This window comes from Erigeron canadensis, chromosome 3 (assembly GCF_010389155.1).
Source record: "Erigeron canadensis isolate Cc75 chromosome 3, C_canadensis_v1, whole genome shotgun sequence".
Classification (NCBI taxonomy): Eukaryota; Viridiplantae; Streptophyta; class Magnoliopsida; order Asterales; family Asteraceae; genus Erigeron; species Erigeron canadensis.
The window spans coordinates 4,001,043-4,023,118 of record NC_057763.1 but is presented as its reverse complement, the minus strand read 5'-3'; the positions used below and the strand labels follow the sequence as shown (position 1 = coordinate 4,023,118).

Below are 22,076 nucleotides of genomic sequence, written 5' to 3'. Positions count from 1 at the left end.
TTACAATGAGTATGGACAATGGAATACCATTCTTATAGGTATCCAAGTATCGATGAAATTGGACCAGGTCATAACTTCCATAAAAGAAAAAAGTTTTTCAATCTCTCTTTGAGATTTGACTATAGTCTTAAAATTTGAAATTTTAAGAACATCAAATTACTAAATGAAGAAATTAATGAGACGTTTATCTCTACAAGTACTTTAAGAATCTCTCACTAAATCAGTTACATTTTTCAAATACGAATTTGCTTTTTTCAATTCATGGGTCTTATCTGGTCAAAGTAGTCGATGGTCACATCAATATCCAGATTCACATTCAATTGTTCACGTGAAGTACATTATTAGTTCATATTTTATTCACATTCTTTGCGGCTATTCGAGAATGGATGCTATTATTGAAAGTGATCCTAATAAATTCAATCGGGTCACAACTTCCATACAAAAAAAAAAGTATCTCACTCTCTTAAGATTTTGCTATAGTTTTAAAATTTGAAATTTTATGAACATCAAAATTACAAAATAAAAAAGGAGACGTTTGTCTTTACAAGGATTTAAGAACCCATTACTAAGGTAGGTACATTCTTTTAAATAGTAATATGTTCTTTCCAAATCAGAATTGTAATGGACCTCATCTGGTCAAAGTAGTGAATAGTCAAATCAGGTTCACATTCAATTGTTCACTAGATACATACAGTACATTATTCTTGCACATTTTATTCACATTTGGTATTATCGAAGTAATCCTTATAAATTGGGTCTTGTTACAACTTCTATACAATAAAAAAAAGGTCAATAAAAAAGGTCAATTGGTAATATGCTCTTTCCATATCAAAATTGTAATGACTCTCATCTGGTCAAAGTAGTCGATTATCAAATCAATATCCAGATTCACATTTAACTTTTCACATGGTACATAAAAGTACATTATTATCTCACATGTTATTCACATTCCTTGCAGGTATTCAAGAATGGATGTTGTTATCAAAAGATTCGATAATGGATGTTATTATCAAAAGTGATCCTTGATCCTATAAATAGGATCAGGTGACAACTTCTACACAAAAAACGGTCTCTCACTCTCTCTTAAGATTTGACTATATTCTTAAGATTTGAAATTTTGATAACATCAAATTACTACATGAAAATTAAGAGACGTCTTTCTCTACATGTATTTTAAGAACCCATTACTAATGAAGTTGCATTTTTAAAATAGTAATATGCTCTTTCCAATTCAAAAATGTAATAGGTCTCATTTGGTCAAAGTAATCAATTGTCAAATCAATATCCAGATTAACATTCAACTATTCACGTGATACATACAATACATATTAGTTCACATTTTTTTGCAACTTGCAAGTATGCGAGAATGGATGCTATTGTCAAAAGTGATCCTTATAAATTGGATTAGGTCACAACTTTCAAACAAAAAAAGGTCTTTCGCTCTCTCTTAAGATTTGAGTATAGTCTTTTATGAACATCAAAATTACTGAATGAGGACATGAGACGTTTGTCTCTACAAGTATTTTAAGAACCCGTTACTAAAGCAGTTACATTTTTTAAATAGTGATGTGCTTTTTCCAATTCAAAATTGTAATGGGTCTCATCTGATCAAAGTAGTCGATGGTCAAGTCAATATCCAGATTCACAATCAATTGTTCACATGAGGTACATTATTAGTTCATATCTTATTCAAATACTTTGCAGCTATTCGAGAATAGATGCTATTATCGAAAATGATCCTTATAAATTGGATCAGGTCACAACTTACATTAAAAAAAAAAGAGTCACTCACTATCTTTTAAGATTTGGCTATAGTCTTAAATTTTGAAATTTTAAGAACATCAAGTTTACAAAATTAAAAATGAATATGTTTGTCTCTACAAATATTTTAGAACCCATTACTAACGCAGTTACATTTTTTAAATAGTAATGTGCTCTTTCAAATTCAAAATTGTAATGGACCTCATCTGGTCAAAGTAGTAAATGGTCTAATTAATATCCAGATTCACATTTAATTGTTCACTTGATACGTACAGTACATTATTCATTCACATTATATCCACATTCCTTGTAGCTATTTGAGGATGAATGGTATTATCAAAAGTGATCCTTATAAATTGGATCTTGTCACAACTTAATTATTAGAAACTTAATCATTTACTCAAATTATTCGTTCACATTTTATTCACATTAGAAACTTAATCGTTCACTCAAATGATTCGTTCTCATTTGATTTAATAAATTTAATTGTTAAGAACTTAATCAATCACTCAAATCAGGAACTTAATTATTTGTTCATATTTTATTCACATTCCTTGCAGCTATTCCAATCTGGATGGTATCACCGAAAGTGATCCTTATAATTGGATCTTGTCACGACTTCCATACAATAAAAAGGGTCTCCCACTCTCTCTTAAGATTTGACTATAGTCTGTAAGATTTGAAAATTTTAGAACATCAAAGTTACTATATGAAAATTAGGACACGTCTTCAATTACTAAATAAGTGTAACATCCCAAACTTTTTATGTTTGATGTTTGACTTGTACGTTAGTCAACGTTAGGTTTCGTTAAGTTTATATGCCTTAATTGACTTACATGATTAAATGCTTATATGTTTAATATATGAAATGTGGGATTAATATGTTAATGTGTAATATGATTAAATTGATGAAAAAAATTATTAACGATGATTAATAAGAGTCGTTAAGTGTTCCCATATGTGTTAAACGAGCAATTTTGTGACAAAACGAGTTATAAGGAACTAAGGAAGTGCAAGGACTTAGTTGTTAACTTTCGAAAGTAGTTTCAGTATACATAGGACCAAAATCACGTCCTATATGTCTCATATTAAGATCAAAACCCTTACAAAGTTTCACACACAAAACCCTAGCCTCTTTTTTTTTCCTACGTGATTCGGAAGCAATTCGGTGGTGATTTCTCTTAGGTTTTGATCCTTCAATCATCCCTATAGTAATCCAAGGATCAATTGATGGTTTCATGGTATTAATTAAGTTTTTAATGATGCCTTGAAGTGATCTACAAAGTTTCAAGTCGTGAGGGTTTGAGATGAGTTTGAAACGAATAGATCAAGAAATCCCGTTTTTACATACCACAGCCCAAAAAACATCCGATCCTCGGAGATTGAACCGTCGGATCATCTTGGTTTTTTGACTGTAGCTTCCTGACATGTAGGTGAAGATTTTAAACCGTTGAATTTATCCATGGAGGTCTAGAAGTCTAGTTATAGGCTGTCACAGTGGGCTAAAATTCAGTTGACTTTGGTTTTAGGTCATCTTTAATCATTCTTTTGATTATCCTTCTGATTATGAGTTAAAGGTAATATATCTTTCAATTTCATCATGATTTCCAGATCTTTTATTGATTTCAAGTTGTAGATTAAGGTCTTGAGGTTTGATTATGAATAGATTACGTTTTGAAATCATAATTGATAGTTTTCGAACGTATAATCGGTTCCATATTATGTGTAAGCGATTTGTGGATCAACCGATGGCATCAAGTCATCAATTGAGTCTATTTCGGGTGTATCCAAGTTTAATAGGTCGTGAAGGTTTGCTATGTTTGTTTGACGGTCGAAATAGTTTGCAAAACAAAGGGTTCTTTAAGATTGAAATTTCTGTCATCTTGAAAAAATCATAGAAAATTCATCTGAATGAGTTATAAGACAAAGCTTATACTTTTGAAAAGGTCTATGTATCCTCTAAATTTGATATGAACTAAGTTTCTTCTGATATTGCTCAGAAATAAGTAAAAAATGCTGATTTCTAGAACTGGTCGGATCTAGGACGAATGATGCAGGTTTGTTTTGAAAAAATCATAACTCATTCACTAAAGCTCCTCAAGAGTCAAACCTTACATTTTTAAAAAGGTATTTGAGTGCCTCCAGAACTGAGTTTTGTTGTATCTGGTCTTCTTGATTGCTATAAGTCGTTGGCAAGTGAATGGCGCAAAGCTGGAAACACGCCGAAATTTCCTTGTTTAGCGCTTATGCTTTGTTGTAGCTTATAGGTTGATCTCATATGTGTTATAGGTACCCGGGAATACTTGTCAAGCACCGTAACTTGTTAATTGGTTGTTGTTGAACTATTTTAAGGTAAGATAATATCTTGTCAAAAGCATACATCGCTGACATACAAGGGGATCCTGGCTATAAATGACATCAATGGTCTTACATAACACAACGCGTTTTAGGCGTATTGGCTGTGGATGAGACGAGAACTCCAAAGCTAAGCGTGCTTGGGCGGAAGCAATGTCAAATGGGTGACCCTTCTGGAAGTTTGTCCGAGCAACCAGAAACAAAGTCGTAAGCCTACGGCAAAGCAGAAAATACTGTGTTGTGGTAAGGACCCTTTACTAAAGAAGTTATATATTTTTAAATAGTAATATGCTCTTTTCAATTCAGAATTATAATGGATCTCATCTGGTCAAAGTAGTAATCAGTTGTTAAATCAATATCCAGATTTACATTCAACTGTTCACGTGATACATACAGTACATTATTAGTTCACATAAGATTCACATTCTTTTAGTTATTCAAGAATGAATGCTATTATCAAAAATGATCTTTATAAATTGAATCGGATCACAACTTCCATAAAAAAAAAAAAGGGTCTATCACTCTTTGACTATAGTCTTAGGATTTGAGATTTTAAGAACATCAATCAATATTACTAAATGAAAAAATTGAGACGTTTGTTATAATTTTAGTACCATTTACATTGTTATAATTCTAATTCTAATACTATATATAAATATAAACCAACTTGCAAATTTGTAACATGTTCCATTTAATTCAAAAGTCAAAGTCAAAACAAACAAAAGAGAAAGAAAATGAATCGAGTCCGTTGGGCCGATCCAGTAGTCAATTATCAAATCAATATCAAATTCACAATTAAATTACTAGATGAAGAAATGGACGTCGTCACTCTTAACTTGATCTTTTACTAAATACTAACATGCACATATTAGTATTAAATTACATTGTTATAATATTAGTACTATAAATATGAACAACTTGTAAATTTGTAATATGTTCCATGTAATTCAAAAGTCAAAAGTCCAAACCAAATAAAAGGGAAAGAAACTGTCTCAGCCCAACAAATTCTCTTTGTATCTTTGTTCTTCTGTGTTGTCTTCTTTTTCAATTCTAATTTCTAAACCCTCCCCTGTTATTAAAAAAAAAACAATTCAACAAGAAGAAATGGAAAAGAGAAAGAAAGAGGAACCACCAACTACAGATTACATGGATATGAGGTCTACAAAAATGGAACTCAAATCTATCATGAAAGACATTCAGTATATGGTTATATATATATATACATATTTCACTTTCTTTGTTATGCTTTTTGGTTGGGTTTTTATTCGGTGGTGTATAAATACCAATAGGCATTATAGTTGGAATTTTTTTATTTAGGTTGAGATGGAAGAAACTTAGATATAGGGTTTAAAAATCTTTTTTGAAAATGAGAGACTGAATGAGACTGAAAAAAGAGTGAATCTGAACTATTTTTGGTGATACTAGTAGGTTAGTGAAACTACCAACATCGTTTTACCTCATTGATAAACTTGGATTAATTGGATTCATTTACTATAAGAAGACTATACTGGTTTTTCTAGGCAGTGATCAGTGCTATTGTAAGTGAGTAACATCTAAATCCGCCTTTCCATGGGTTACGGGTCCCAATACCGTCTACAAAGATGTATGGGAAAGGTTAGAGATGTTGACAATCTTACCCCTACCTAAGGTCGAGCGACTATTTCCAGGTTCCACCTAAGGTAAGATAGGACCTCTGCCCTTATAAGGAATAAGGATCAAACCCTTGACCTCTGTCTCCAAAGGCAAGGATGTTATCACTTGATCCCAGAGGTCAGGTATGATGTAACAAAATCCGTGGGGGTCATACCATTCAAATATTGACAAAAACACAAACATGGGCAGGATTAATTTTTTGCTCAAATTCTGTAGCTTATTGCTTTCTTTGTTTGATCAGTTTGTCAATCATCATATTCTTCTCTACAACTCTGCAGTCATATTATTGTGTTATTCGCTCATATAATCGATCCCTTCCCGAATTATCTTTTGCATGTCACATTAATGTAAGATTCAACAATTTAAAACTTTATCAGAGTTTGGTAACACATTGTAACGCAGCAAGAAAAATGATGTTTGATTAACCATAGCTTTCTACAGACTTGACGAACCATACAGTAACTCATCCAAGATAAGGTGCACTTAAATGATTCAACTATACATCTTAGACTAATTAGTGAAGATCTCAACTAGAAGTTTGATCCAGCTTGACATTTTCAGCAACTAAAACGTATCTACGTGAACATCTTTCTTTCTGTTTTTGCATAACAAACAAAAGAAAACCTCGTGTTCCTTTTGTTATTCTCTATTGCTTAGAGCTCTTTATTGCATTCTTCACGTTGTCTAATCAAACTGTTCTACTTATGCTCTCTTTGTATTCGTTTTCTTTTATTCCAAACTCATCTCATGCTTTTTACTTTCCTTTCTCTTGGCTGGAATATTGGTCTTTAACATGTAGCAGATACCCTTCCAAAATGTATTTGAACCTGCCTGTTTGGACCCTCACCCATTTGAACTTGCCTTTGGGAACCATAACCCATTTTGACCTGGTGCTTCTGACACTAATCGCTCATCTTGTCGCATGAAGTTAGCAAGTAAAAAAGGGTAACTGACTCTCTGACGGCCCCCCATCAACCACGTAGATATTAAGTATGCAATAAAACAATAGAGTCGAGTATTAAAAACAAACAGATTCTTATTTGTTTGATCTTGGGACAATTCTAAGCTGGTGCACGTAGTTACAGATTAGTGCTATGAGTTATGATTTCTGGTCTCGTGTCCATTCTAAATTCCTCATAGACAACCAGCATGAAAGGAAATACCTTTCCTTTTAGGTCATGAAAATCATGATAGGACTATAAGCCATGGTACTTAAATGTGGCCGCATATGACATTAATATGCCTTCTCTTTTAATCTACTATTTCTATTCCATGATAAAATTGAGCCTTTTTCTCAAGACATAAATTTAATGAACTTTGTTTCTTTTAGATTCTAAGACACAAGTAATGACTGGGGTACTATACATAGAAACTGTTGTCCAGATGTGTATGTTTAGCTATAACTTTCATTGAGCTACTTTGTGAAGCCTAATTAGGAATGTTTTTTGGGTAACACTCATTTTATACTACAGTAGACGTTTAATGGACAAGACAGTGAGACACACATGAAATTCGAAAACATCCATTTCTATAACTTCTATTCAGAATTTTTCAATGAGTAAACTTAAGTAGAAATACCCCTTTTTGTATGTCTATACTGAAAAGAATGTAATCATCATGTCTTAACTTGTTTGAAATGTACATTCAGGATCCTCCCATATGACATGGAAAGACAAGAAGGACATGGAGAATAGAAAAGTACTTTCTTTTGGGGGAAAGGTAAGGTCTCTTATGATATTATCTGTGTTCCATCTGTTCATAGTTGTGTTATAAGGATTAATCTTATGAGAGTATTTTGATAAGTTTGACTCACTCACTTAAACCATGATCATTAAGTATTTTCTTTGCTGATTATAATGTTACAGCCTCCCAAGAAACAGAGATTACCTTTAAGCGTGGCACGTGTGCCAATGAAACGACAGAAAGAAAGGGAACAAAAGATGTTACAAGAGGTTATTAGTTTTTTTCTGTTCTTGTTAATCAAAAATTATACATTTAGAGTGACTGAAATTACCAACATATTTTAATAGAACATAATACTTGGACATGTTGGTGGGAAGCGTGGCAATCGTAGTAAACGGGCATCAGATACACGTAGACGTGAGGATAGAGTACTGATGTCAAATGCTGGACATTTTAGGAATGGTGTTCTTGATGTTAAAGATTTATTGAAATCTAGTTCCTCTTCTAGGGGTGGCAGTGGTTCCAGAAGCTACGGGTTTGGTGGTGATTCTAGCTTTGGTGGTGGCTCGAGTGATCGTGCGTCTGGTAAAGGTGGCAAGAAGAAGGGTGGAAAAAGGAAGAAAGGTGGTAAAGGTGGTAGTAGGAAACGCCATTAGAGCATAAAATATATGTATTTTTGTTGGTTTCGGAATGGTTAACTAGTTTTGAAATGAGTAACTGATGTACGTTTTGACAAATTACCGTCATCAATTTTGTAGAAGCTGATAATATGTTTTCCGGGCTCATATCTAATGGTAGATGATATGGGTAACATGTTTTATGGTTACTGTGTATGTATAATTAACGATTTTAAAAGGATATTTCTCAATTATTTAAGGTAGTACAGTATTTATCTAAACTAAGGAAACTCTCAATGTAGATATGGTTTCTTAGGCCTCTGTCTATTATGGTGTCGGCTTGCGTCTTGGGTAATAGAGGATGCCGACGCCATACGTGTCATGCGTCATTAGCATGTTCTGGTGTTGTCTGGAAGAAGCAGAAGATGCGGAGATGGTGGGCCTGTGGGAGCAGGTTTTGTAGGATTAAACAAAAAAAAAGACATTTTTTTCAAGCATTTTTTTTTGTTTTGATTATATTTTTTCCTCTTTAACTACAACCTTATTTCTCATTTCACCACAACACACTCTAATTCAAACAAATTTTACATATTTCACACTCCCGTTGTAGAGGGTCTATTGCTTAGAATACCCGTGAACGTTTCATTTGTATCTTATAAACGATCCAACTATTTTAGTCCAATGAAAACGTTATAAGAAACAGTTTTATGTTCCCCTTGAGAAATGTATGTAGAAAAATGATGGTTTCAAAATTCAAATTCAAAGATGTTAATTTTATACACGAAAATGTTAGCTTTACATATGATGATAAACGGTTATGTATAAAACGTTGATTTTGGAAGGACTCAACGACTCACAAGAGCTTTTCTGCTTAAAGACCTTGAACAAGATCGTTCTGTAAGCTTGTAGCTCTCTATACTTAATTCATGTATAAATTAAAGGAGCTTTACAAGTAATGATCTATGGATATATAAATAGCTTTAGCTTGATTTTTTTTCAGAAAGAATTGTCCCATAGACCCATACCATGAAGATAGAGAAACTGAATCTGCTGTGATTTTTAACATTTATGCTTGATCTTGGATAATAATGCAGCCAGAGGAGACTGGAGAGTACAATCATTGAGATGACACAACCGATATCTTTGGCACTTTCATTAAGATACATGAACTCGTTTACAAAGGCGACCCCATTGTCAACAACCGTGAAAATCAGCTTGTCTTCTGAGCGTCCATTAGTTGTGTAATACACTAAACCAAAAATGGGATACATCAGATTAAATCTCACATCTCAGTTTGAAGAAGAAGATGACTATGCGAACAAATTATGAATTAATTTGTAAAGCAGATAACTAAATGACTTTGTTGGTTGTTTGCCAGACAATTAGCTCTAGCTGAAAGGTACATTGTATTTGTGTAGCTGGTAGGCCAGCATGGTTGGCTCACCACACATCCACATTACTACCAGTATTATCGTTATTAGGGATCGTTTAGTTCAAAGATTTTAATAGAAATGAATGGAGATGAATTTTCTTTCTCATGTTAGATTTTTATAGAAATTTCAAATTTCTTACCATCAATATTACAATCTTTGAACCAGACGGCTCATTTTCACTTTATAATGAGAATTAAAAAGGCCAACATCCAGGATTATACATAATGAGAATAGATATGTAACAAAGACCATGAATATCATCAACCTCTTTTTGCATATACAGTTAATTTGGATATAAAAAGGGAAAATCTTTTCTATATATTTTAGTGTAGCGATTGTATAACCAATAAATTACATGATACTAATCTCGTGTACAATGAATTTATTCAATAACTTTTAATCATCAACTAGTCCGTGCAGAAATCATTTGACAACAAAAGCATTCGATGAGCCACTAAAATGACTAATTGATCCAAGTAGATTCTTGGATGCACCAAAATGACTCACTCTATAAACCCCAGGCACAGTTGATTGTGGAATTCGCCATTCAATAGTAGCATGACTCTGAGCACTGAGTTTAGAGGGCCTTGACCACTTAAACCGAAGACAAATATCATCATCATCGTATGCTGGGACCCATGTGTCTTGCCCTTGAAGCAACTCCACAAGAGCAAAAGTACCTTCAGTCATGAGATCGTTCCTGGGGCATGCTGACCAGAAGACAACGGTCACTGTGTCGCCTTTTTTAAAGGTGGAACTTTTGGGGATGTCAGTTTTGACATCTCCAAACTTGACTCCAAGTGGGGTGGAGTCCACCACCACACCTGGTAGCAAGCTTATCTGCTTGTTTAGTAGATCTGGTGGTTGTGGGCCCGCTTCAACGGGCTTTCCGGTGACAATGGCTGTTGCAAGCTTGGTGAATTCTTGTATGTAGGCACTGAGAGTATGTGGTCCGTAAAGAGTTGAAGCTCCCTGAATAAACATCAATTTAAGCAGTATGGGCATTTAGCAAGGCTCAAGAGTAGCAGTAATCTTCATCCATTTGTTGGAAAAAGAAAAAAATCAACCAGCTTACCTCATATCTTTGCATCTCATACTCCTCAATGGTAGTAATATACTGAGAGTACGTATTAGTTAGACCGGCTATCACAACATGGACTTTTTCTTTGAAAACGGCGCTAACAGCATCACGTAGACGCCTCCCAGCCATAGTTGTGAATTCTGTCAATTATGAATCATCGTATCAATATACATGCAAAAGCTACAACATATAGAGTTAGATGATTCATTGGCATGAAGGAAGTGGAAAAAGAAAAAGAGTAAAAAAGAATATACAAGAGTTTAGGTTGCATAATTACTTCATTATATGTGAGGTAGTCATCTTAACATATCTTGCCACAACAGGTCAAATAGAACCTTGTGGCATCACACAAATAAGACCCAAATATGTGAAGGTCAAAACATACCTCCAGGTACACTGAGAATCACTATCTGACCTATCTTTAGTATCTGAACTGGCAATATTGATGGCTGTGAAGCAGAATGAAGAAAAGATGGTTATTTGATCAATATTTATGAGATGTATCACAGCATAAGAATTAACAAGTGCAACACACTAATGGATCACAAAAAACTTGGAAAAATGTAGTCATACTACTTAAGGAATTGCTCAACTTTAGTTTATTTTCGATTTAGATTGACTCGAATTAACCATGGCCTAGTTAAACTGACGCGGAATTCATACCAACTAATTGAACTAAACAGACATGAAAACCAAGAAGCCAAAACAAACTACAGAGAAACATTCAATTTTATTTAACGTGATGTAACATGATCACGTTAAAAGAATATGCATGCCTTTTGGCTGAGTTAGTTGTTTTCTGCTCTTTTATAATGGACATTCCAAAACTATAAAACTGTTATAATTTTTAATGGAGTCGGGGAGTGCAACGAAGACATTGATGCAACATATTTACTTCTTTTCTGTTTGATAGGACAATCACATTTGTTCCAATGAAGTCCTATCAGCTAAAAGAAAGTCGAGAAAATCCACTCACCGCCCAGTCATATGGTTGCTTCATTTCCCCGGTATCAAGCAGGATAGGCTTTGGCTGTTGACACTCCTTTTGCTCTTTACCCGGGGTTTTGAGCACGTTCCGTACTAGCTTCCAAAATGGATTCCCCTGATGGTGAGGCAACATAAGAAGGAACGTAAGAATATAAAAATATAACAGCTAATATAGAACACTAGACCCACAACGGTGGCACAATGGGAGGGCAAGACCAGGCAAATAACGAGTCGAAACATGTGACTTCTATTACAGGTCAAAACAACCTGGGTTGACTTAAACATCTTCTTGTCCATTTTAAATATGTACAGTAAAGAATATCTGTGTTAAGTAAATGGGTTGAAACTTTCACCACTACACAGGAGTATATCATGATTTATAACTTACAGTGTTGTCTCCTTGCGTAAAGTCAAATGCCCCGGGTCCATCAGTTGTACCAGCAGCAAATGCAAATCCCATTGCAGCGGGACACGTTTTAACAGTCTCACTTCCTCCTCCTTGTTTTAGAAGGGTCACCTCAAGCTGTGAGAAGTCCAAATACGTGTGACGAAAATCAATCTTGCCGTTCACTTTCTCAGCAGCACTGTTAAAAAGTTCAGAAGCTTTTTTGAATTGTCTTTCTCCAATAATTCGAGTGCTTTCAAATTCGTCCGGGTAGCTGTTCAAGAATATATTTGAATTAGTATTAAGCCAAACCTCAGCAATAGCATATCAAACAGAACTATTAAAAGTTTATAACTAGGGCTGATAGATTTTTTGACCAATTTACTTATATATATGTGGGATCACATTTTATTTTTGACAGGTTGTATGTACAAATCAAAAGGTTTAGCTAAAAAAGGAATGGGTCGAAGTCACCCAAAATGTGTTGAAAACGGATAGCTGACTTTAATTCATTTTATTCAACAAGTTTATTCATTATCGTAATGGCCTTTGTAACTGTATTTACAACTATGTATAAAACTATTGGGCAATAAGTACAGTGCATCCACCCGTACCAAACCCATTTTGACATGTAACTGGGCCACCCAACCCTCCTGCCTTGCCACCCTTACATTTATAATGTATAAACTTGAAGAATACGAACCCTGGTCCACGGCCATAACATAACTCATTCTTCCCGCCACAAGTACTATGATTAAAGTCGCAGGGTAGCCCGGTATCTGTGCAGAATGCCCCCAAAACATTTGGGCTCACGTCTCCACAATTGGATTGACAAAATGCAGATACAAATCTGGGCCTATCTGCAGACCTAAGAGCACTCCTAACCCGTCTTGCTATGCTCGAATATCTGGTTACATGTTTGCCAGAAGTAGACTGGAAAGAAGCAGCAAGTTCCAGCAGCTCATGGTCTGCATAAAAAATGCCACTAGTACTAAGCATGGCACGAATAATGCAACAAAATCATTCATCTATACTTTAAAACATGGTTTCTGGTTAATCATTGCATTTGCATGCAGTGAATGTCAAGGGAAGGTCAATACCAAATTCAAAAGGAATACAACTCAACCAAAGATGCCGATCTCGATCAATTTACTAATGAATGGATCAAATCTGGTTACGTAGTTGAATTTTATCTCTAACGGGCCAAACCAGTAAAAAAAATAGCTTCAAGAGGAAACGGTCAAAAGTCAGCCAAAGTGCATACTACTGCATAAAATGGTATAACCACTTGCATCATTTTAACTTCAATATCAAATTATTATTAATATAATATAACATTTTTAGCCATATTTCACAAATTTAAATTCTTTCAAAAGTTGGACAAAAAACAATTTAGGTTAACCTGACTCAATTCATCCCATACAAAAATAACCCATTGACCCATGACCCAGCATGTGCTGACTCGCCCATTTTGCTAGCTCTATACCTAAAGGGGTTGAAGGAAGGGACCCTGCCCCCGGTATCCCTTAACTTTGATACCCACCTATACCATCCCGTAAGGCTTTGGGTGCCGGTGAAACACCTCCACTTAATTCCCACAGGATATGGGCATCCCCAAGGATCGAACCCTCGTCATTTAAGACTTCCCCTGTGGCCCCTAAGCATCATGGGTGATGGGTTCCACTGGGCTATTGCCACATTGGTCAGCTCTATACCTAGAGTGCTAGAATTTCATCAATTCATTGGAACTACTCTTTGGAGGGTTTAGTAAACTTACGGTTTCCTTGAGTACCCTGAACAATGTTGGAGACTCTGCGTGGATTTTCATTAACAATTCTTGCAGCACTTTTCTGATTAAACCAATCCTCCATGAGGCGTGCTGCAGTTCCTTTATTGTCCCCACTGATCAACTCATTTGTACGACTCATTGATGTTCCATGAGTAGCAAACCAGTTAAAGCTACCCACTGGACCCCATTGATCATCTACAAACTTCAAGAGCGTCATTTCTTTATCCACGTCATACTTGTATTTTGATCGTTCTGTTGCGGGATTATTAAGATAAGCGCTAGGACTGCGATTAACACCAGCGTCTAAGATCTCTCCTACAAGTTGTAAAACCAAGTTATTAGAAAAGGTCCAAAAACTTATTTAAAAAGTAGAAAAAAAAAAAATATATATATATATATATATAACACAATTTTACCTTTACTCACATATACTGACCCAGGGCGAAGGTTGTCATGAGCAAGCACAATGCTTTGCTCAATGCCATCGACTAATGCATCAAATGATTGCCGTACGAATCCCAGAGATGTAACAATATATACCACATACTGTAGGTAACCCCCAGGGCCAGCGTGGGTATGTATACCACTTATGGCAACGTTTTTTTCTGTATATAAATCTCCATACCTAGAAAGTAAAAGACACTTTAGCCGTACTTTAAAAGGCTATACCTGGTTCGCCAACATGCCAAACCCCCATTGCGGCAAACTAAATTTTTTTAGTGTGTATATATCGTCATTAACATTCAGTTACCCAATGTTCATACATGCCATTCGCCTGAAGTACATGAGGCATTTGGTAGATGTGTGTTATAAAAGTGATTATATGTTATTTAACAAAAAAGAGATCAGGTAATCAGCTGTATATCTAAGCTTATTCGAGGAACTCTATATTATGAAATAATCAGAAGCGGGAGAATGTTTATTGAGACATGTCATTAGAACATACTCAAACATATTATATATCTGTTTATAGAATTGAAGGATATCAAAGATTACTGACAAGTACACAAATTATGTATGGTGTATATATTTTATTACTCCAAAAAACATAATGAATAAATGTCGTGTGGCTCGTCTAATATAATCTACTTGTAGTACTGATAGCTAATGAAGAAAGTACCTTGCCTTCAACCTCTCGAGGACTTTAATTGTTACAAGTTGTGAACCCATGCAAGCATCCAGATTTACAAACACCACACGATTTCCTTGTGGCTCTGCTACTATAAATGCACGAGACCTCAACCGGAAGTGAATGCCAGATGCAGTCTGACCTGAGTTGGCATATCCCATCATGTTGACATCAGATGCCGGCCCTGTGATGTCATAGCTTCCAAGCCCAACTAAGTAATTGGAAGCTGATATGGTCTCTTTCCCGTTATAGGCAAAAACTAGCAACAACACCCAAAACCATGCAACAGAATGTCGTCTCTTGATAAGAGCAAGCAAGAACTCCATGACAATCCCACCAACTACGGCCGGTAGAATTTAAGACTCTCAATGTATTTCCTTTATGACTGAAGATGACAACACAGGAGCAACGTTCGTAAAAATTAATTAAAAAATACAGATAATGCATAAATTAATCTCAATCTGACATACATCTATGATCCATATCTTCTATATCTATGCTATACTATTATAGAAAGTGATATCTCCACAATACTTAATAGCAATAGTGTAAGAATATACATATTATCTCCACAATACTTAATAGCAATAGTGTAAGAATATACATATTTTACTGTATAAAACATGTATTGTTGTGTATGGCAAAAAGGTGTTGTAGGGTTATCACTTCCCTACTACGGAGTAGTATATATACCAAAACCCTCACCAAGTTTTAATATTAAGTAAAGCCAATGAAAAAAAATGCCACAAACCCCAATTTCCCAACCTAATAAAAAAGAAGTGACAAATAGCCCCTCTCTTGCCCTACCACCACTGATTGCCACCTCTGCAACTAGCCGGAGAAGAATTTTTTTTTTACCTAAACTTATCAGTCACCACCGCATCATGGGCAGTATCCCGGTTAGCTTTACATAACAACACTAACTTGTCAACTTGATGTTGCTTATACTAAAGGCATGTTTAAATTATGAGTACAAAACAATAAGATAAAGCATTTCTGCCCACGGGCCCACTCCCATCCGACCCAACAGACAAACACACAGAGACACATCAAAGAATAATCATATATTCATATGGTTAAAGTAGGAGTAAATGTAATTGTCTGATTCCCTAAATCTATATGTATTAATTAATTATTAGTCAAGAAAATGACAATCACATAAGTGTTATGTCCAACACTCAATTAATACATGTTTCCATCAAGCAATCAATTCATTTTAACTAAATGATGTGCCCAATAATTTTATTAACTGTACTAGCAAACTTTGCACAACACATAGCAACATAAACACTCAACCAAAATTATTTATTTATTTTATAATTTTACTTTACATTCATATATGATCATCAGTTTTATATATCATACATATATACATTTCTCCATAATAGGACTAAAACCCAATTCTATAATATATCTAAGTTACAACTATCTTTCAATATCATATATATATATATAAGGGGCCTGAAAACAAGGAGTAAATGGAAAATCAGAAATATGGGTTATGATCCAAACCTGAAATCTTGGCAAATTCAGTTCTGGGTAATGTCTATCAACTCCATTAAAACACTATGTGTGTGAAAAATGTGTGTGTAAATATGGAATGGGGATGGGTGTAAATATATGTATGTATATTTATATATATATATATATATGGAGTGACGGAGAAGCGAAGAGTGGGGAAAGCAATATTGTTTATACTGCTACAACTAAATTGGAGTGTAGTGGGTGTCGGCCTTGTGATAGCATTAAATTATGAATCCACATTTTGATTCATATGACGTGTGTTTTCTAATGGTTTACTTTTGTGTTCAAACGTGAGATGTGTGGATATGTTAATTAACGTTAATTTTATCTTTTATTAAGGAAAGTATTTTATTTTAGATTTTAGATGATGATGATGATGCATATGATACGTGTATGATTTCTTTCATAGCTTTTAATTAAACTTTTGAGTTTTGAGCTTCGGTTTTGTTGGACATCTTGTAAAAATTAAACCCGTGTGCAAACCCGGATAATCCTTCTTGTATTTGTCTATTAACTAACCCTTAAAAAGCAGATATAAATCAAACAAGAAACTACACACAAAGTCACAAACCCTCACAAACCTTAAAACTATGTACTCCGTACTAGTTATAAGAAACTCCCGAACAAAACTTATGAAAATACAAAAGTCGAACACGAAACTAAAGGCTGAAATATATATCACTTTATTATTCAAAAATATAAGTTGTTTGGGTTTTTTGGGATATATGAAAGCACCACCCCTCTATTTATATAGAAGGGGTACAATCACCGAGCCATTATACTTCAAGCACTTTCCTTTTATCTAATTCCTTGACTACCAAGTATTGCTTGACTAAATTACATACAAGAGAAATACTAATAGTAGTAATTGCTAATATATTAAACAATCTCCACCTTATTAGCAAACTAGCTAATTAACCCGGGCATAATAAAAGTTTTTGTAAAAACATATTTTTGCAATTGAATTTGCGATGAAGTTGATTGAGCCTACTCCTAAATATCTATTTTATAGTTAAGTAAAACATTTTTAGGTATACTTAGTGTGTGTAAACAACAACCATAAACATATTACTCATAACTTCAAAATAGTATATCTTATGTTACAAATAAATATAATTAGTTAACAAAACTAAAATTGACATCATAAATTATAATTACTCGTATATTTTAATTTACATGAGACTTAAGCTATAAAAGCATAAATCAATTAGAAAATGGTATAAATTTTAATAAAGATGATGTCATAAATCAAGACATTAAATAAAAAATAATTAGTATAAAAAAAATCTAATAGTAACAAATAAGCATATTTTTGAAAATAATGATGTCAAATAAATCTTGTTTTATTTATATAAGAGATCTCCATAATTTAGTTGACTCCAATACCACGCGTTTTTGTAAAATGTGAGAACTTAGACCTTGGCATCTTCTCTATCAAGCACCCAACAACACTATCTTCAACACTCTCTAGATCAGGCACCCCTTTACCATAATATCTACCCCTTTTTCATCTGGATCAACTTTTTTTTCATTCACTCTATCAAATTCATTCACCTTTTATCAAAGTGTACATTTCCATTCACAAGTTTAGCTCTCCTTGATTGTTTCCCATTAATGTTTATCTCCAAGTGTTGGCCCTTGTATACCCATTTACTCCCAATCAAGTGTTCACAAGCTCTATTACTAGTAGCCTTTTCTTTGTGCTTAACCTTATAAGCTCTTACCCGATGCACATCTTTCGGATCTGTGCTTTGAACAACACAAGCAGCTACATCAACACTTGTTTTTAACTTTGTAAACATCACCACTTGATTCCCACGTTTATTCAAAACAAGTTGACCGCGGTGACCTTGATATGCTTTATGCATAACCCTACCTTCCTTCCTGATCATTCTTCGACTCATGACCAACCTCGGTAGCTCCACCTCAAGCTGAACACATTTGTTACCACAAACATCTTGAAGTTTTATTCAATCACTTGTACACCAAATGCTAATGCTTTCCCATCCAATGTATACACATTGTTTTTCTCTAATGTTCCGGTCAGCACCACCTGCGACCCTTCAACGCCAAAAAACGTGTGGTCTAACATCCTTACAGTATGTCCAATCCTTCCCAGAGTCACCCCTATGCATCACCACTCATCTCATCCCCATGACTGCGGTTGGTTTGTTATCACCCAACCCAACTGTCTAAGACTCTTCAAAGTCAAATAAAGTTTCTCCATCGTGTCATGTGATACGACCCCCTAAATCCATAATCCATTCAACTTTCGTGTCACCTTCCACAACCATTAAGATCTCCACTCCCTCATCCTCATCATAATCTTGGTCTTTTTTTTAGCACCATCTGACTTTTTCTTCTTCCTTTGCAGACACTTTAGGTGACCTTTTGAGTGACAACAAATGTAACATTTTCTAACAAAATCTCTTACTTTAGACCCAGAGTTGCTTCCAGATTGATACATATTTTGATGCTCCACCTTGCCCTAAGCAACCAATTCTTCTTCATTGTCCTCCTTGAAGTCTGTTCTCTTGTTAGTTCCCTTGAATTCAAAGTTGCAAAAACATCCTCCATGGATAACTCCTTACGCCCATATAACAACGTGTCAACAAAGTGGTCATAGGATTGAGGCAAAGATGGTAGCAGAATAAGAGTCTAAGAGTCTGATCCCCTTCATCAATCTCAACATTCTCTAAGTATAGCATCAACTCTCGTCTCTTTGATCACTCAACTTTTTACCCGAGCTCATATAACATGTATACAACCTTTTCTTCCGCTACAACTTGTTTGCAGGAGACTTTGTCATGCAAAAGCTCTTTAACTTCTCCCACACACCTGCTGCTGATGTATCCTTTGTGATTTCTCTGAGAACCTGATCACCAAGACATTGAATAATATTGCTATTAGATTTTTTAAGCATATCTAACTTCTCTCCATCCATTAAACCCGCCGGTAACTTTGCTTCACGTACCCTCAAGGCCACCTGCGATACCTTGTTGAACAAGCGATGCATATATCTTCACGTTCCACAGGCCAAAGGCATTTTTCCCATCAAACTTCTCTATCTGAAACTTCGTGCTTCCGACAGCCATAAAATCTTTGTTTATTATCTCAAGCCTAGAACCTGGCTAGTTGTTAGAAATCTTGTGGGAATAAAACTCGTGTGCAAACGCAAATAACCTTTGATGTATTTGTATACCTTATGGTTATTCACGAACCCTTAAAAACAAATAAATCTAACAAGAAACTATACACAAACCCTCAAAACCTTACAACTATGTAATCTTACGCTCACGAACAAAACTTACGAAAACACGAAAGTCGAACAAGAAACAAGATATATAGCCTAATTATATCTCACTTTATTATTCAAGAATACAACTATACAGGTCTTTTGGGTTTTTTGGGATATCAGATAGAAAGCACCACCCCTCTATTTATATATAGGGGGATAATATAAATCCTTAACATTTTACAATACAATCACCGACCCATGATCAAACGGACCTAAGGGGGTGTTTGGTTCATGTGAATGGTCAAGAATGGAATTGAATGAGAGAATGGAAAGAGAATGGAATGGGCAAAAGTGGAATGTTTCCTTTGTTTGGTTTAACTAGAGAATAAATATCAAAAATTAGGAATAAATCAATTCTCGTGTTTGGTTATGTTAGAAACAAAGAAAGGAAAACAACTGCAAAAAACATAATCACTTTACCAAAGCCAAGATGTATATACCAAAGCTCAGATCTAGCCAAGAAAATCATTATATCAACACACACAATCATTAACAACATAATCAAACAAGTAATTAAACAAATAGTAGTCGGCAGATCCATTTTTGAGCAAAGTATATATGTTTTTTGAATATGTATATACTCAATAACAAATTAGCAGAGGAAGACGAAGAGAACAAAACATAAAAAGTTAAACTCAATAACAAATTATTGAAAAGCAAAGGCGTAGAGATCGATGGGATTTTAATTCCTAAAATCGTCTAAAAAACTTGATATCATATGGAGGTGGCTAGTGTTTCAAAATAGTTTTCCCATATTTGAAAACTTGATGAATAATTGAAAAGGACAAGGTGCAGAGGAAAGTTAGGTTAGGGTTGCAGATATAATTTTAATTTTGTGATGTCATGTGCATCTCACATGTCAATAAATATTCATAGCCTTTTATTTATGTTGCTATTTGATTCATACATAGGAGTGAGACGGGGAAAGGAGTTTAAAGGAGCTTTCCATTCCACTACTTTCTCCACTTTTTATGTGGAAACAAATACGAGGAAAGAGAATCAAATTTTGACATTGCATTTTCATTCTTATTGTCAAACAAACAAGGGAAGACATTTCCATTTCATTTCCCACCTTTCCATTCACATGTACCAAACACCCTCTAAGTTCTTCAAGCACTTGCCTTTTATCTAATTCCTTAACTATCAGGTATTCCTAGCCTAAATTATCTACCGCATGAATGCTAATAATAAAACAATTGCTAATATATCAAAAAGGTTTCATCAATAGAATCATACTTGTATAATGTATGATAATGTTGTTGAAATTGTGTGACTTTAGTAGACCCGACTAACCATATGTCTTCAGATCTTTGAGCTTGTAGGGTCATACACAATAGAATATCTATAATATTTAACCATAAAGCTACGGAATAATATTTGATCATTTATGCATTTAATTAATAGTTTTATTTAAATTATACGTTTATAAACTAACGTGAATTAATTGAAGATAAACGGATACACCGACAACCGTTATTTATAATATTCGATTAAAGTTAGTTTTAATTTATTGATAAATAACTTTAATTAAAAGTAATTTAATTAATTAAATGAGTTAACAGGTTGCATAATTAGTTAGTTAATGGTCCAAATTAATTATTTGTGGATTAATTAATATATGAAAAGTCCAGTCCATTTCCCCAAGGCCTCATGGCCGAAATTCCATAAGGAAAGGGAGGCAGGGGATCGAAATTCCCGTAGGGAATTATAAGGGTTTTAATTTCCTAATCTAACTAGGAAACTATGCCTTTATAAACCCTTAGAACTCTCATTAATTCAGAGACATTCTTGAAACCTTAAAAACATGCACAAAGGGATTCTCTCCCTTGTGTGGTTCGACATTCACAGAGCAAAAACAACAAAACCGCCCAAAAAAATTAGGTTTAATTATTTAGGGTTTTAGTTAATTAGTTTTAGAAAAAAGGTTTCTTCGTTTTGTTGTGAGTGTGTCGAATTCAATAACCCTAAGGGTTATAGAATTCGACTTCTACTAGGTAGAAGTGTTCGAATTCCACTAGGTGGAATTGTAAGGGTTTCGGTTGGTTGCGGTCGTAAGCTTAAAGGTGCCTAGCATATCCTTAGTTAAGACAGTGTTCGCATACGCACTTACGGAGGGTTTCTACTCTTGGAATCTTGTTTCCGGAAGCTTCCACATCATGGGGGATCTTGTCTACCACAATGAGGTTAGTTTGTATTTATTTAAGTTACTTATATTGCATTGCTTCGTGATTCTGAGTAAGGGATATTAAATAGTTTAATACGAGTAGTTTATTAACACGCTTTTGTCGCTCACTCTGATTTAATAAACTTGTTTTATTAAAAGCTTTTCTAAAAACTTTGATTTGTCACTCAAACCGGATCGGTCACCCGCCCCATTTAAT

At 34.5% G+C, this 22,076-nt stretch overlaps 2 protein-coding genes across 2 annotated transcripts; one reads left to right on the top strand and one right to left on the bottom strand.

Moving 5' to 3' along the window:
• Positions 1–5,111: 5,111 nt before the first annotated feature.
• LOC122594162 lies at positions 5,112–8,327 on the top strand. The gene is made up of 4 exons (XM_043766634.1): positions 5,112–5,323; positions 7,418–7,488; positions 7,635–7,721; positions 7,800–8,327. The coding sequence occupies exons 1-4, from the start codon at positions 5,221–5,223 to the stop codon at positions 8,106–8,108; spliced, it is 570 nt and encodes a 189-aa protein (XP_043622569.1). The 5' UTR covers positions 5,112–5,220; the 3' UTR covers positions 8,109–8,327.
• A 1,462-nt stretch (positions 8,328–9,789) lies between these two features.
• Positions 9,790–16,498, bottom strand: LOC122593417 (neutral ceramidase 1-like). Its single transcript, XM_043765827.1, has 10 exons — positions 16,386–16,498; positions 14,865–15,258; positions 14,161–14,369; positions 13,733–14,059; positions 12,659–12,923; positions 11,959–12,229; positions 11,560–11,685; positions 10,969–11,032; positions 10,578–10,723; positions 9,790–10,474 (listed from the first exon to the last, which is right to left on the bottom strand). Exons 2-10 carry the CDS (start codon positions 15,197–15,199, stop codon positions 9,926–9,928), a joined length of 2,292 nt encoding a protein of 763 aa, XP_043621762.1. The 5' UTR covers positions 15,200–15,258; positions 16,386–16,498; the 3' UTR covers positions 9,790–9,925.
• Positions 16,499–22,076: the final 5,578 nt, after the last annotated feature.